The sequence below is a fragment of the Centruroides sculpturatus genome, unplaced genomic scaffold (genome assembly GCF_000671375.1).
Source record: "Centruroides sculpturatus isolate CEXI.00-Female unplaced genomic scaffold, Cexi_2.0 scaffold12, whole genome shotgun sequence".
NCBI classification, from domain to species: domain Eukaryota; kingdom Metazoa; phylum Arthropoda; class Arachnida; order Scorpiones; family Buthidae; genus Centruroides; species Centruroides sculpturatus.
In genome coordinates, this window is record NW_019384438.1 from 1561143 (window position 1) to 1577740 (window position 16598).

Genomic DNA, 16598 nt, shown 5'->3' on the forward strand with positions numbered 1-16598 from the left:
CGTAATTCCGCCGGCGCTTTCGGTTATAAAACAAGATATTTAACGCATCCGACATAAAACATGTTTTATGTTTAAGAGTTAATACTGATGAGCTGTAACAGTAATAAAATATTATTATTATTGTAAACGAGGTAGTGCAAATTGCGCAGTCAACGATCTCTCCGGAGAATAAGGTAATAGTATCTAGTAGTAACCGTAGTATATAATTCGCTAATTTTTATGTTTTCCTAACAAGGTTTTTAATTATACTTAACCGTTACGTCGTAGGGCTATTTACGATAGTAAAATTCCTATTTGAATTAACTCCTGGCGACGGGAACGTAAAACTAACAAAGGATCAATCTGGTGCTTCGGGTTTCGTGCAGATTATTACTGATAAACCTGTATACTATTATTAATTAACAAAAAGCTTAGAATTAACTTATATACAAGAAAGACGTTCGTCGTCATTGCGGGCCCGACCAAACCTATGATGGGTATAATTTTAAAAAGGGACCGGAGGCCGAGAGCAAAAAATAAAATAAAATAAAAAATAAAGTATATCGTGCAAAAATAAACGGTTGCTGGTTTAAAAGCGGTTCACACGGTGCGATCGCAACTCGATCCAAACAAAATACACAAAACCAGAAAGGGCCTAGCCGAAATATTTTCCGTTTCAATTATATTTATCAAAACGTCGGATAGGGGAAGGCCTACGCGTCACTAACGACTTAGATATTTGTAACAGCAATCTAACTTCAACACTATTTATTAGAATCGAGAATTTAAACACGAACGTCCCTCCGCTAAAACATCGTCTCCAACTGTTTACGAGATTTTTTACAATAATAAATTTCTCTTAAAATAATCGAATCGAAGCTTTTTAATACGAAAAGAATATTTTCCCCCCTTCCGAAAAATTTTCCGAGTTTTCGAAAGTATTAAAAGAAACATTGCTACGTAGGGATTTCTAATTACGTAAAAAAATAAATTGCCGAAACTTTTTAAAATTATAAAACATTTATTCGAACGAACTGGAGAAAATTTGCATGAAGATCTACGCTTTCGTATTTGGAATGTCGAAGAAAAAGTTGAAGGTAGAGATGAGTAATCTAATTAATCATTTCTCGAAATGAAACGTATGGATTTATAACTTAAAAGTAATTTCAAATAGGCGGAATTATATAACAATTCTAAAAGTTAAGCAATAATATTTTGACTAGTAACGATTGTTTGCGCTCGGAAAGGAGACGACAAAAGAAACTCTAACGAGTTTCGTTTCGTGGAGGAGTTACCAACACAAAGTAGCCAAAATGATGCCTCTCGACATTCCAGGGAAAGAAAATCGATAATTTAAACACTCACCGGCACTAACTAGAAAAGGTGAGCGTAGTTCAGGACGAAAAGGACTTTTAAACACAATTAACGGCGAGAAAAAGTCGCGGAATCTCATTTAGGATGCGAACGTAGGCGCACTAACAAACGGGTATTTAATAAATGCAATTGGACGGTTATTGATATTTTTTTTTCTATCTTTCGTCCGAATTTTAAAAATAACTAAAGGAACTTTCTTATTGGCCATTACTCGAATGTTTTACGACGTAGGTGGAAAAGTACGAAGGCGATAAACTTAGCCGGTATTAAAGTCGTTGCATTATAAAATTTAACACCATTGCAGGCAAAAATTAAAACAAAATGGACATTTTTCTAAACCTTAAACAGCAGACATTTTTAGATGCGAGAAGGAATTAAGGTTCCGTAGATAGGAGGACGATTTTACAAAACGAAACTTGCTAATTTTATCCTTCGTAAGGGAATGGCGTAAGAAAAATTTCATTCCCGAATAACTTGCTCATTCGTAATTTCGAATATGCGTTTGCATCAACACTGACGTGACCAAACGCATGCAAATTTGATTCTTGGCGGGGAGACTAAAATTTGTACTAAGGCACGAGAATCATTGGCATTATTGCGCCCAAAAATGCGATGCGACCTTTTTAGTTCCGTCTAGCGAAATTCAAACTTAATACGATAATAAATTCTCCCTCATTTGCATAATTAGGTTATTCTAAAATAAATACGCCCGGTTGAAATGCCGACAAATCACTCGGTCGAATAACAACATTAAACTATAAAACACAAGCTCAACTAGACGAGACTAACGATTTGGGACGAGTCTACAATTGGAACACGTCTAGACGAAACCCGATTTAAGATTGGTCACCTATCAATCATTACGGCTTAAACCTGGACTAAGCTGTAGCTTAAAGTCTAGAAGTCGTATCGCCAAACCAGTTCTAGAAGTGCGGCGTCAAGGATGTTCTATAGGAAAAATGAACCACCGCAACACTAATTATCACAAATGGTTTTTCGGAAATTAAAAAAATCGTAACCAAAAGCGGATGAGTAATAAAAATGAGGCACTCCGACGTTTATTTATTTAAACTAACGATACTACTGAGAATTGAGTACAGTCCACTCTCGCGGTCAATTCGATAATGGTCGAGTGTTAGATCCGACGTCCCTCAACACCATCTACTTAAAATCGGGCGGGAATTTTCCACCTAAGCAAACAGATGACGTTTCAATTGTAATTTTTTTTCTTTTTTATTCGATTGTTAGTTAAATAAATATGCAAAAAAAATAACGACGGTAATCTTCGGTCTCTCGCGTAACAAGTATAAAGTTGATTTCAGTTACACGCGATGAACTGGGTGCAAATACCGGGATAACTGGAAGTAACTGAGCGGAAAAGGCGGTATGTAGCGTCACCTTTTTTCCCTTTTCTTCTTCCAGTTAAACTCGGAAGAAGCGATTCGTGGATACAATCGAAAAAAGGAAAGAGAAAACACCGGTAAGAAGAAAGCATTTGTAACACCAATAGTGATGCCGCTCTATCACATTACCAGAAATATATACACGTATATAATTGTGTTGAATACCTAGATAATACAGTTTATACTGTGATAATAAACAATACGGCTTACGTACGATATTTTTTATAGATTGATTGACGAGAAATTAAAAAATATGTAAAATTTTACGAGCGTAACGATTTAATGGATCCAATCGTGTCTGGTCCGTTAATTACGTAATCGTAACCGCTACAATTTAGTCCTGAAGAAATGATTTCTGCAGGACTAAATTGTAGCAGTTATGACTACGATCTCGGAAACTGGATAATATTCATCCATCCACATTCAATAAATTTATTTTTCGGGAATTCGTCAGCTCCTTGTCTTTAAGAAAAACACAAGCCTATAAATTCTTCGAATTATTAATTTCGTCACATAAGTATTCCAAATTCAGAATTAAAGATAAAACGAAATGAGAGAGAGAGAGAGAGAGAGAGAGTGACTGAACGTAATCCGGGTTAGAAATTTGGCGGGAAAGACGAGTGAGAGGTCGTCGATACGCGATCGCCTCCATTAATAACAATTAGCGCCGCACGGGCGACAAAGTCGCGGATGTATATCGATCGGCGCGTATCGACACCAGTCTTAGAAGGTCGTAAAGAGGCGACAGTGCCAGAAAAATCTTTCACCCGCACGAAGAAGTTACCTGTTCGTGGCATCGGTGGTTGGCAGAATCCACTTCGGTAACGTCATCTACAACGTATTTTGGCAAGAGACCAAACAGCAACAGAAGAAAACTGGTACAATTAAATTTTTTAGATTATTGTTTGCGTAAAAACGAACCAGAAACCGGAAGAAAAAACCTGAGGGAGAGGGGAGAAAATGTGATTAATATGTAACCATTAAAAAATTTAAAAAGTTATTGAAATGCGTGACAAATGAAGTGTTTTATTCTCTGTTCCGTCGAAGAACGGCTAACAAAATGGAACCGAGATAAGAGAGAAAAGTATACGAATATTTATTTAATACTTTGTAGTATAACTAATAAAAAAGCACTAATTTTAATCTGTTCTAAGCGTTTTTTCTAAATCGAATTCGACGTTAGGCAAGAACATCACTTAAATGTAGGCATAGACTAACAGAGATTAATAGCTGTCAAGTAAGAAAAATGCAAAGAGCTTAGGCTAAACTAAGTTATCTTGATATAGAAAAGGAATAAAAACAATTGCTTGGATTGACAGAAGAAAAGACATCAGTAAAAAAGAAGACATAAATAGAATGTCACAACACACACATTTCTTATTGTTAATAGTACTGCAGGAGCATTGCATATTTGTTATTAATAATGACATTTCGCTTTGAATTCGCTGGCTTAAAACATAAACCTAAAAAAATATATTAATAAATTAGGAAGAAAACGATTAAAAAAATTAGCTCTGTTAATAAGAATTGGTTTAATTTATCTTCATTTAGAAATGTGTAAAATAACACTCTAACTTGATATTAATTTAACTGCTTATAACTTTAGTTATATAGTTTTATGTAGCTGAAATCCATCTGCGGGGGTTAAATGATGTTTCCACCTCTCGAAAAATTCGTATATAAATTAAACAAACTTAGATATAGATTTTAAGTAAAACACCAATTTACAAAATAGAATATCTACACAAACAACCATTAATATCCATTTTGTTGCAAATACTTTTCCAGCCCTGTTTTCTCCTTTCTTTTCACTTTAACATATTTTCTATGTAGCTTCTACATTCCATAGTCCTATAGCTTCGGGGAACACTCGAGCTTCTTTTATTTCCCTCTATACGATATGGTCCCGGTTCTAAATCTATAGAGTTATCTAACACGGCAAGAACGTGATCACTCTTTCTCTCACTTTGTACCTCCTCTTTTCTCTCTTCTCTCAGTTGCTTCTTCCCACAACTTCTTTCTCCTTAGATCTTCCCCTATTTTTAATGATTTCAAATTTTGTTTCTAGTACATCCTTTAAGTTTTTAAATAAAAGTTTAAGCAGATAAATATTAATAAGCCTTCAAGTTACATACAAATATCGCGTGGTTAAAATCTTGATACGACACAAATCGACGTGGCTTAGAATTATAAAAAATGATATAAAAAGGCGAATGCATGGATCGCAATCTTTAAAAAAATCTCAGCGATGCTTATATTAGTATTGGTATCAACTATGCTGGTGGCATATAAATCCTTAGGAAAAGTTCACGAAAAACAGGTCTGCATGCAAAATTTTCAGACAGACATTAATCGAAGCGGTTCGGCCGTCACGTATCATTTAAACCTTACAAATTGCGGATTACACTTTTTAAAAAATAAAAAAATTCTTTGTAAATAAAAAAGGAGAACGCTTTCGATCATTATTCTATAGAAATAAGGAAAAAGTCCCTCTGCTTAACAGCGGGAGATGGAAACAATAAAATGGCGGAGAAACATCGACTACAGACGTAACTGGTTAACCCAATTGTCATCTTTCCGCTTGATTCCTGTAGATCTACTCTACCTTAACACAACATTTAACCGACAGTTTCTTTATTCCACTCACGCACAAGTAAAATTTGAATTTCTGCGAGTTATATTTTATAACTCGCGGAAATCCAAACATCTAGAAAACCTAAAACACGGACAAAATATTCGGCCGCATTCTCTTAACAACGTTAATCCGGGCAAAGAACAGAAAAACAAATTTTCAAGAGTTTTTTCTAATTAAATTTTTAAAAAACAGCTTTGATTTTTTAAAAGAAATCGGCAGTTTGGATAACAGCCCCTAGCAATCTCACTTCGCTGCATGGTTTTATGCTGGAAGAAGAAGCCCGACAACCGGCGCAGATTCCCGAAAGAACACGGTACGTCACACAAGCGATTATAATGATCTATCATTTTTAATCCCGTATAACCGAATCTATCGGCTTACTTAGGGGATAAAGAAATACATCTTATCCACGCGCTATCCCACGTTCTTCGAGAAAGCCTAAAATAATACATAAACAAGGTACGCTCTGGAAAAGGAAGATAGAAAAGCGACAATATCCATTTTTTTCGAATTTCTACACTGTTTGACGTGCGGTAAGTCACCAAATGCTAAATGTTTACCTATTTCACGTTATAAATATATAAAAAATCGCATACAACGCGAAATAACCCGAAAATAGTTCAAGATAATGTTTAACTCGATTTTTATCTTTAACTGGTAACAGGGACATTCGAAAAGAGTCGATCGATCTTAACCCACTTTCTGATAATTAAGATAACTTTTTAATCAATAGAGAAAAAGGAGGGGGAAGAAAATTTGCTTTTATAACTAGCCAATAGAGCAAAATCGCTTTCGACGGATCTTCCTCCCGTAAATTAAAAAAATGCAACCAAACTGGCATCAACTGAGTAAATATTTAAATATTTTACAAGAACGAAAACTAAATAAAAATACAAACTTGGCGCATTAGACGCGGTATCGTCCCATCTAACAACTGCCACATCGAATTTTAGTTCGTATCGTGCCTAACTCAACCTACACGAAACATGACGTCTGAGAAAATTTCAGGATACCAAAACAGAGAAAGCAGAATAATAAACTTTTTTCTTCTAATGCTGGTGCTTAACGTTTCTGGGCGCTCTTTAGAAACGTTAAGCTCCGAAGATTTAGTTGTAGCAACGGTTTTTTAGCGCGTGGGAAAGCGTAACGTTGCTATAAAGACAGTGTGTGGCCTTACAAATCAGCCGCTTAGCAGACTTTGACGAATAATGTCAGGTGATCGGAAGTCCCGAAAATGTAACGATGGTAACGAGAATATTACAAGGTAACTCGTAGAATACTTCGGCGCAACTAATGATACGGCACGAATAGTTCCGAGTCGACCGGTTGAAAAGTCAAGAGTCACTGGCGTAACCGGATATCGACGAGGTCGGCGGCGACGTAGGTAACAGAAACTTAGTTTTCGATTTCCATCCCGCGCGAGAGCGGGTCTCGCCGATTAAGGGACTAATCTGGAAATTCGAGAACAGAACGACGCGGCGCAACGGGACGCCGTCGCGCGCGAATCTGGAAATCGGGAACGACCGGCCACTTCCCTCCGTCGGTTTCATCGACCGTTAATAGTAACCGGGACAGAAATCGGAAACTTTCGTTTCGTACGCTTGAACGAGATGTGGCAAAAGGAAACAAGGATGACGCATGCACTTCATGCCTCCGGCGCGAAAGCGCGCGGGAACGTCGCGACGGCCAACGATGCCGTCTCCTTCCGAAGCGCGAGACCGTCGAAACGGACACGGCGTCCAGTAACGAAGTACGAATGGCGGAAAGGTAAGAAGGTGGCGAAACGGATAGAGACGAGTCAAACCGGAAGCGGTCGACCGGAAATGGCGGCGCGTGCCGATCGCGCGCCGACCGGCCGAGACGGCCGGAAGAAAGCACTCACCTGGCAGGGCGAAGCAGTCGGGGAAAGAATAGGGCCCGACCAGGTATCCTCCGCCGGGGGCCCCGGCGAAGAGGTGGTTGATGGACATCCGGCCGCGTCACTCGGACGGCGCCGCGGCTACCTATCCTCTGAGCGGTTACGTCGCCGACCCGACACGTCCGTCGGGCTCCCGAAACCACTCCCGCTCCTCCCGTCGGACCCAACGCGGCGCCGCCGATTGCCACCCGTGCCGCAGAGCGGCGCTCCGATCGATGGCGCCTACCACTGCGGCTCGGAGGGAGGGGCGCACCGCGCGCCTCCTCCACTCTCGGCGCGCCGACGAGCTCGACGCCGGTAGGGCGCGGCGTGTCACCGCAATCTTCGGTCCCACCTCCCGCCGCACGGCGAAAGTCGGCGCCGAAAGATGGCGGCGGATTCCCGCTTTTTAAACCGTTAAAAGCGACTTTCCGACGGGCAGAGACGATCGATTCGACTTCCGGCAACTCGTTGGTACCTCCGAAATTGGCGGGAAGGCGAAGGAGGTCGCCGGTTCGTTACCAGTTCGGCGCCAAACCGCCAAACGACGTCGTTCCGTGACGATTTTAAATGTTGTTAAAGCGACTCGCTCCGGTTGCCCGGAAACCGGAAAGGAACTGGCAACGATAAAGACGGGAAGCCAGACGATAAATTAATCTTTTAAGTCGAAGGGGGAACGTTGCAGCCTCTCTCTCTCTCTCTCTCTGCGCCGGAGAATGGAAGATGGTCGGAACCTTTCTTCCGAATCATCTGCAGAGAGGAACGTGAAAAAAGAGGACGTGGAACGAACGGAAAATCTGTTTAATCTCGAGACCGTCCGGTGACAGACTAATTAGTTTTAACGTCTCTCGTCCTTTCCGTTTTATACGATTTACGTAATTTACTCCGTTTAATTCCTGGTGTTTCCGAGCCAAACGTCGACTCGATTCACGTCTCGTCCTCCTTGTTTACTTCTCGTGCGTAGTCTGCCACTCTCCACGTTCGACGGCTTATTTCTGCGCTAATTAAATTTAATTAAGATGCAATCATTAAGAATGATAATAATAAATTAACCGATGAGACAGACGGGGGAAACGATTCCTTTTCGATTCTCTGCATCTTATCAATTTATTATTATAAAGTTATCCACTTATAAGAGTTCGGGCACTAACGACCCCCCGAAACGGGTGGACAAATTCCGTCGACCTACACTCGATTCCGGGGTGGATAAAGCGCTTAACCTTTAGTTGGGTGGGCGTTTGCGGATTCCCCAACGAGATATTTAACGAAAGCAATTGTTTAACTGAAAAATCCATTAGAGTGATTATCTCGAAACGATCTTCGACACTTTAACACCGCTCGACCCCCTCGGCGCGGGTAATTTTGGCCACCTGTCCGCCTCCCAAACGGTGGAAACGGTGTAAAGGCAGATTTCTACCTTCAACGGAAAGAGTTGAAGATAAAAAACACGCGCACTCCATGTAGGGGTACGATCTTGTAAGGGTGTGGTCCGAACCGCGTCGTGGTCCACTTTTTTTTCTGACGTCGTCTCCGAGCGACCACTAAAGGATATCGACTGGTATTAATCGGATTCGTTTTCTTTTATTGTCCGTGGAAAGAGAATTGATCAAAGGCTACGTGAGTAGAAGCGGAGAAATACAGGGCGCCGCCTACGTAGGAGGAGCGCCACGCTCCTCCCTCATATAAAAAAGGAAAGATAAAAAAAGGGGGATTCCTACAGTCTCTGTAGGGGGAAGTAACCGAAACTACCACCATTACGTTCCACTCTCTCGTCACGCTGGATAACAGAAAACTACCGAGAAGCCATTTCCCCGGTTACAAAATACGTCCGTGAACTTATCACGGGGTCGGGTGGAGCGGCCGTTACCGATCCTTGCCGTTTGGTAATGGGGTCTGGCAATCCCTGTTAAGTATTGTAGATGCCTCGACTCGAACACCCTGGTTTCTGCCCGGTTTAACGGTCCTCTTGCTGGTACTTCCTTGGATGATATATCTTGGCACGTGACCCGCTCCATCATTCCTCATAATCCATCTTCAAAACGGATATATCCAGATTTTAAGCCAGAGATATATTCGTGTTCTGTACGTAACGCCTTGTGCGTAACAATCTTCCGTTCTTTCGGAGAAAGGTTTCAACGTTCCTCTCTCTCTCCGGGATATACTTACTCTATATGTCGTTGTATCCTGGAGAGAAGTATATCTATTATATGTAATTATTCACTTGTTACATCGAAGTATTCTGTAGCGTAACATTGCTACGGTCACACAAGTCTACACTTCTCTATACATATAGATATTAAGTCATAAACTTGTCTACGTAAAAGTTTTGCTAGTAAATAAACATAATATTCCTTAGGCGAGCTACAAAAGAGTACACGCATCCGAAATATTATTCAAAAATGACGACAATTAGCATCCTTTTAAATAACCATAATATTCTGTTCGTACAAGTGTATCAATTCCTCTTTCACTCTCGCCAGAAAATCCCATTATCCTCGTTAATAGGCTCGAAGCACGTCACACGACGTTCGCATCGCACCCTTTACTATACAGAACAGGCGGCATTACCCCCAAAAATATCTTAGGAGTTATCATGCCCTAGCGATATTACCCAATGAGGCATATATCCCCACCGTACACCACCCATTTTGATAATTTGTCACGCTACCGTCACGAATGAAAGTCGTTTGTGGACGGAGTCGAAGGTGAAAAACTCGGGCTAACGTCTCGAATACGAAAGTAGTGTGTGAAAAGGTATGGCCCGTAGCCGTCGGCAGTCGAAGATAAAAGTATCCTTAATGATTAAACAAGGTATGGAAAAGGGTGTGGCCGTAACCCATCTCCATTTTACGCTACCAGCGCCTACCCTTATTTACATTTAGAAGATCGCTCTCCCATCAATTAGGGAGATCGTTTCAATACGGAAGATTAATTATCCTTATTCTTTATCGAACGTCGGACATCGACTACACCTCGACAAACAGAATTTTTTACTTTTTTATGCGGTGGAAGATACTCGTCAACGTCGAGAACACGAATACCAAACGATTACTCGCCCGGACCATTAAAGCTCACTCCATTGTTTTGCTCACCCCTTCGCGGTCGTCAGTTATACTTTCTAATTATAAAACTGGCGCAAAACGGGAAAAACAACTGGAAATTTTTTATCGAAATTATCCTGATGTTTGATTTATCGTCGTTAGAGTATTAAGTGGCACGTCACTCGATACCAGGTAACGATAATTTTCGCCCGAGCCGGGCTCAAGGCCGATGGCTCCTCCATCAAAAGCAAGCGCGAAAATCTAGCAAACGGGGTTAAGAGGTTCTCTCGGGCCACTCGAGAGTCGAGAGAAATCCATAATCCGTTCGAATTTCCCGTGGTGGGGGCGGGAATCGTGCCAAAAACATTACTTCGGCTCGTCCGCGACCTTCGACAGAGACCACGTGACGAGCGGATGGCTTTAAAAATAGCCCGAGGGATAAAGGTGGTAATTAGAGAAAAGAAAATCCCATTTCGATGCGCCTCGGAAACTGGCAGAAACTGCCAAAAACCCTCTCGAAATCTGTAGATTTCGATAAATCGACGATCCAATTTTGAATGTGCGTCGAAAGTTTAAAGGGCTAAAGAAAAATATTCGTTTGGATACGCAACTTTTTCTACTCGAAGCCACGTTTAGTGTACAACATTGCTCTTAATTTGCCTAAAATCTCTATTCCTTTGTAATTTTACCCGATTAAAAGTGCATTAAAGCATAGAGCCAAAACTCCTTTTAAATCATTCTCGCTTAACCCCCATTAATATATTCTTTCTGGCTCGATATCAAACAGCGAAATGTACCGTACGTCGTATATAGTGCTCTACCTACTAGTCTACTAAGTAAATTTTATTTATATCAATGCAACGATGTGCCACCGCGCTCCATTTGTCATCATAAACAGAGAAAAAGGTACAGTTTCGCATTTCTACACTCGATGAGGACTTAAATATCCTCTCGCAATTTGTTGGAGGACCACAAATAACCGGTTTTGTTCCGACGTCACTTTTGTCGCTACCCGTCCTTGGGTTAGCGACAAGGATCGCTTCGTAGAACTAAACAATCCCAGGAAATTTAATTAGAAACAAAAATTAAGTAGACTCTCACGTCTCCATCCTTCGTTACGTACCGTTCGCAGCATCCGTTAATACGAGGGGATATATTAGCCACGCAGACCGCAAAAGACCCCCTTTCACGTAATGTGGTTAAGATGCTAAAAATGCTACGTAGACAAAAGGCAAAACATCTCCTGTTTAATTACTATATTTACGCTATAAGTTGGCAATAGTTTAAATATAACTATTACATTTCCGGGAGCAATTCGTAGGATTGGTATCCTAAACGAAAAACGTCATTTCCGACTTTAAATACGGTCCATTTGTCTATCGCCACTGTCGGTATCTAGAAAATACGCTTAACTCTCGTAAAGTACCCAAAATCCAAGTTAAGGATCCGCAGGATCGTCCGGATTTAGACCACTTATCCTTTATCGATCGACCGACCAACTCGTCTGTTTGTCGTTCCGGATAAAGGAGAATTTTCCAGATAAAATTATGTCCCGCCTAATTAAACGGGAGGATTATTCGACCGGCTTTAATTCGAAACGGACATTTTTTTCTTTATTCTTGATACAGAAAACCGATAGCAACAAATAATTCGCCTGGCGATATTCGTCACGGATTATAGAAAGTTCGTACCTTCAACCCCCCCTCGCGAACACGATTTAGTATATTAAAATTCCGTAGAATAGCGGGATGTTGTTACGCGTAAAAATCCGATTCATTACCATTATGCGAAGGTGCACGTAGATAATGGGTTTATTTGTCTGTTTAATGGCGGATTAAGTCGAGAGTCTCGATACACAAACCATAACGAAACCATTAAGATCGCCCTCTCGGACTGTCAAGACGCTATTACCTACGTCATATCTCGATATTAGAAACCTACCACTACTATTCGTAAACACGAGACAATATTTATAAGTTGGCACGCGTTTCGTCATTACTCTTTTAAGATAAATGACGAAACAATATTCAAATCTGACAGACTGGCGTGGGAAGAGAGGAGCAAGAACGGCGACCAAAGGTCACAATCATGAGGAAAATCGGAGGGTGAAACGAAGAAAGAAACCGGAAGCGTCGCCATCTAGTGACGACTCGCATCACTTCGGGAGAAGAGGTGCCGTCACGTGCACCGGCGGATAGAAAAATATTCTTTCCGCCCGAATCGGGACTCCAATGTTAATTTCGGCGTTGCCGTCCCGGAAGGAAAAGGCCAAAGCGGAAGGTGGTCCGGGGTGACGGGTAATTAGTGGTGACGAACGAGACGGCGCTCGATAATGGGCGGACGAAAGGACCGCTTGATAAATAGGCGGAAGAACGACAGAAATGTAATTCGGGCCGCGAAACAGACGAGCCGTTCCCACGCCTAACCGGGCAAAAGGATATCGGAAGTCCTTCCATGTAGAGATTCGCAAAACACCGGAAATGCTTCTCTTTACAAAAGAATTTTGGTCCATTCCAAGAGGCCATTTTATCGCATCTGACAGAGACATTTTTGGAAAAAGATTACGTCACGGACTAGACGGGTTTAATCCTCCGACCGCATCAAATACCACCAGAAGTTTGTCTTACTAAAATAAGATCCATTGTAAACCGCATATTCGTTTCCATACTTCCACTTTTTTAGTTTCGATCCGAATTTCGGAATACTCCCTCCCCTCTACTCCGCGTAAATTGGAATGGGTCCAAACTGGAGAAAGACGAGCGGAAAGAACCGAACCGACGGGTCGGAAGATCACGCGGGCGCACTCGCCCCCAAAAGTCATCTCTACCCCTCCTAAATTAGGGTCACCTTCTTATATAGGTCGAAAATCAGTTCATTCCTTACGTCATAGGGGATGAAAACAGCGTGGACCTTTCTATTCTGAGTGACGTCACCCGGTTTCCTTTAGAGGATGCGAAAACGGAATGATGTCATACCGTTAATGACGATATTGACGTATCCACTCGAGAACCTCCTCTCGCTACGTAATAATAATAATAATGAAAATTATGCTAATTATTAAAACATTTTCCTTTAATATATTCGTTTACTTTTCTTCCAATTCTAAAAAAGAAAATCTAATTTACAACCTGTTTAAAACCGATAAGTAAATCCTAGAACTTTAATCCTCCTACCTACCAATTAATGAATTGTCAGTACAAATAAAATGGCCCGATTAACATAAATTATGCTAATTATATAGTAAAAACGACCTAATTAGCATAGCTTATGTCATTGTCTCGTATGATAATTAGATACGGAGATTTGTACCGAGACATTCTATTTTCGAATCGATAATATGAATTTTTCAACATTAATTAGAAAGATGAATCTCAAAGTAACAAATAATACTCTTTATTTACAGTGTTATTTATTTGGAGCCGTCTTTATTAACCTGGGCTTCACGCACACTCCTGGACGGAGGTACAGTACAAGATAATAATAACTGGCGGTAAAGGTATTAGTTTTTTAATTTTAAATCTTTGTTTCTCAACAGAAAACGAGAAAAAAAATCCCTTTTTTAAATAAAAACTTAGTTAAGTGTTACAACGTTAAATTTAATTGTATATTTTTTCTGTTGTAAATCCCCAACCTAGTCATTTTTTTATACGAATGAATTATGCTGAATTTTCTCCTTTAATCGCTTAGGCTGTACTTAAAGTTAGGCTAAAACACACACACAAAAGAGACAACTCTACCCCTTTAAATTAAAAAGGAAGTTTTCATCGGGGTGCAAGATGGCGCGTTTGAAAAATTCGAGGAGTAAAAGATTAAAATGCACCGATTCGGCGTGTTAAATATAACACAAATATTAAACTTATTTAATGTAAAAATTTGGGGGTGGGTTCCAAAATAGTTCTTGAAAACCGATAGTTACAACATTATGCTATGACCTGGAAAAAGATTAATTTCATTCAGAGCGAGTAACATTTTTTTTTTCTTTCTTTAATTTTCGACCTTCCTCGATATGCAAATTACATAATGACTTTATTAACAGAAAATTTGAAACAGGATTTAAGTGGTGAAAAAAAATTTCCTTATTTCCCACGGCGGGAACAAATTACTTTATCTGTCGTCAGAGGGAGCTGCCTGGAAAATTCGGATATTTAACAAATATTGGATTTGTTTAATATAAGAAAGTACCTAACAATTTGTCTTTTAATTAATAACTGTGTAGTTGTGAAGCGAGGCCGTGCACACGGGAAGGACTTTGGCGGTTAACCCCTCCCATTTAGGTAGAAAAAAATTAATAACGTATTTTCTAAACCCCACCCTTTTAAAAATCCAGCGCACGGCTGCTGTGAAGCAACACTTAAATGGACCGTCGGTGAGATAGAAACCTTCGTAACACGAACTTCCCCTTTGTTATTGTAAACTGGAGTAAAGACTTTCACTAGTTACGAGGTAATGCAACTTTAAAATCGTATAAAACCTGCGTAAAAAGGAACCCGTGCAAAACGGAAAAATTTCGGCGGAACTGACCGATAAAGCAGAAAACTCTTTAATTTCTAAGCTCCTTCTTTATAGTTTAATTGACATCGCACGATAATTAAATTAACATAAATGGAGAAAAAGATTTGAGTGATGTGTGACGTCATACAAAACGTCATTTATGTAATAACAGTTACGACTGTACTTAAATTTAAAAAAAAAAAGTCAAAGAATTTCGCGCATCGGCAACGTCATTCCCCATCGAATACTTTTAAAAAGATTTGTTGCTGCTTCTGTTTTCATCGAAAAAAGAAAGCGCAGGGCTCGTGCCAGGAAAAATAAGCCCATTGTCAAATGCTAATGTTTGAAACTTGTAACGGAAAGGATTTAGTCCAAAGAAAAACTAAACTTACCTTTAATATCGGGATTGTCGGTCTTCTCTTGACAATGATTAATCGACGGAGCGTGGGAAAGCTCTAACTCGATACAACTATTATTCCTGGATACCTAAAAGAATTAAAGGGGGAAAAATTAAGTTCCTCTACCTTATCAATCGCTTTATTTGCTCAAGTAACGAGGTTACCATAAAATGGATTAAACTGGAAGGTTATCGACAAAACCGAAGGTCAAAATTCTTCCGAAAACAGATCTATTCCCTTTATTTACTCTCTTATTTTAACTGTAATCAACTACTACAACACAATACAGTTACGTTACGACACAGAAGTCAAAATCGATATAACAGATGTACGATTTAAAAAAGGAGGGATTCACACGACATCCTCTCGGTTGTGATATTATCTCAGAATACGTGAAAGATTAAAATCTTTGGTATTAATTTTTGTAGCACCATTAGCAAATTTTACATTATAAATGACGTTTCCTCTTCGTCTCTAGTATCAAGAATTTTTCTATTAACGAGAATTATAACTATTTATTAAAAACAAACATCGGGTTGCACGAGCCTTTCACAAATGTATACAAAAGATTTAAAAAAATAAGTGAAACAAAGACAGAAAAGAAAATACGTTATGCGTTCTTAATTCAAAAGTACTCGCGTGGCACTCGAACGAAAGATTGTGCCAATTTTTCAGAGGGACGGGTGAGGTCGAAGACTTCGTTACTCGGTCATGGGGTGACAGAGGATCGAAACACGCACGTGAGCAGTGGCGTTGTAAGACGGGCGTTAAGCATCTCGACACCGTGTCACAGAAAAATGCCAACACAACCGGATCGCACGTCCTCGACGTCGCCACATCATCCCGGGGAGGAGAATTTTAACGACAGATATACGACGTCCGTTCGTCTTTCGTCCCCGTCGTTAGCTTCCCCTACAGGCTACTAGTGGAGGAAAAAAGAAACACGTGACGACTCACATCTTCACGATTTTTATGCGTGACGACAATTACCGGTTAAAAAGTTAAGTTATACAAGCGTAAGTAGGAAAAAGAAAACATAATCTCGGAAAGAAACGCGATAAAACGGTTCAGCGTCATTTCTAAACGTAAAATATCGAAGACAAATCTGTATTTTTTGAACGATGTGGGAAAATTCGTAACACGTCGACTATAATAAAATTACTTTGACAAATACGTTTCGATCAAAGCTAATTTTTTTCCGACGTCTAAACATCTGGAATTTTTTGTTCCACAACGACCGATAGATGGCGGGACAGGTCCGCGAAATTCGAAATTCGTTTTCACACTAACTTTCTATTTATAGAACTTCCGTCGCGGATACCCTCCACAGAGAAGCGTTTAACCTCCGGATTTCGCACCTGCTTTGCACACCTGCGCTTC

At 40.1% G+C, this 16598-nt stretch overlaps 1 protein-coding gene across 1 annotated transcript in view; it reads right to left on the reverse strand.

The window, feature by feature from the left end:
• Positions 1-16598, reverse strand: part of LOC111620060 — a 142404-nt gene that overhangs the window by 81005 nt on the left and 44801 nt on the right. Inside the window, exon 2 of the mRNA XM_023361904.1 lies at positions 15213-15306. Coding sequence (XP_023217672.1) covers positions 15213-15306 — 94 coding nt within the window. The remainder of the gene's footprint in view (positions 1-15212; positions 15307-16598) is intronic.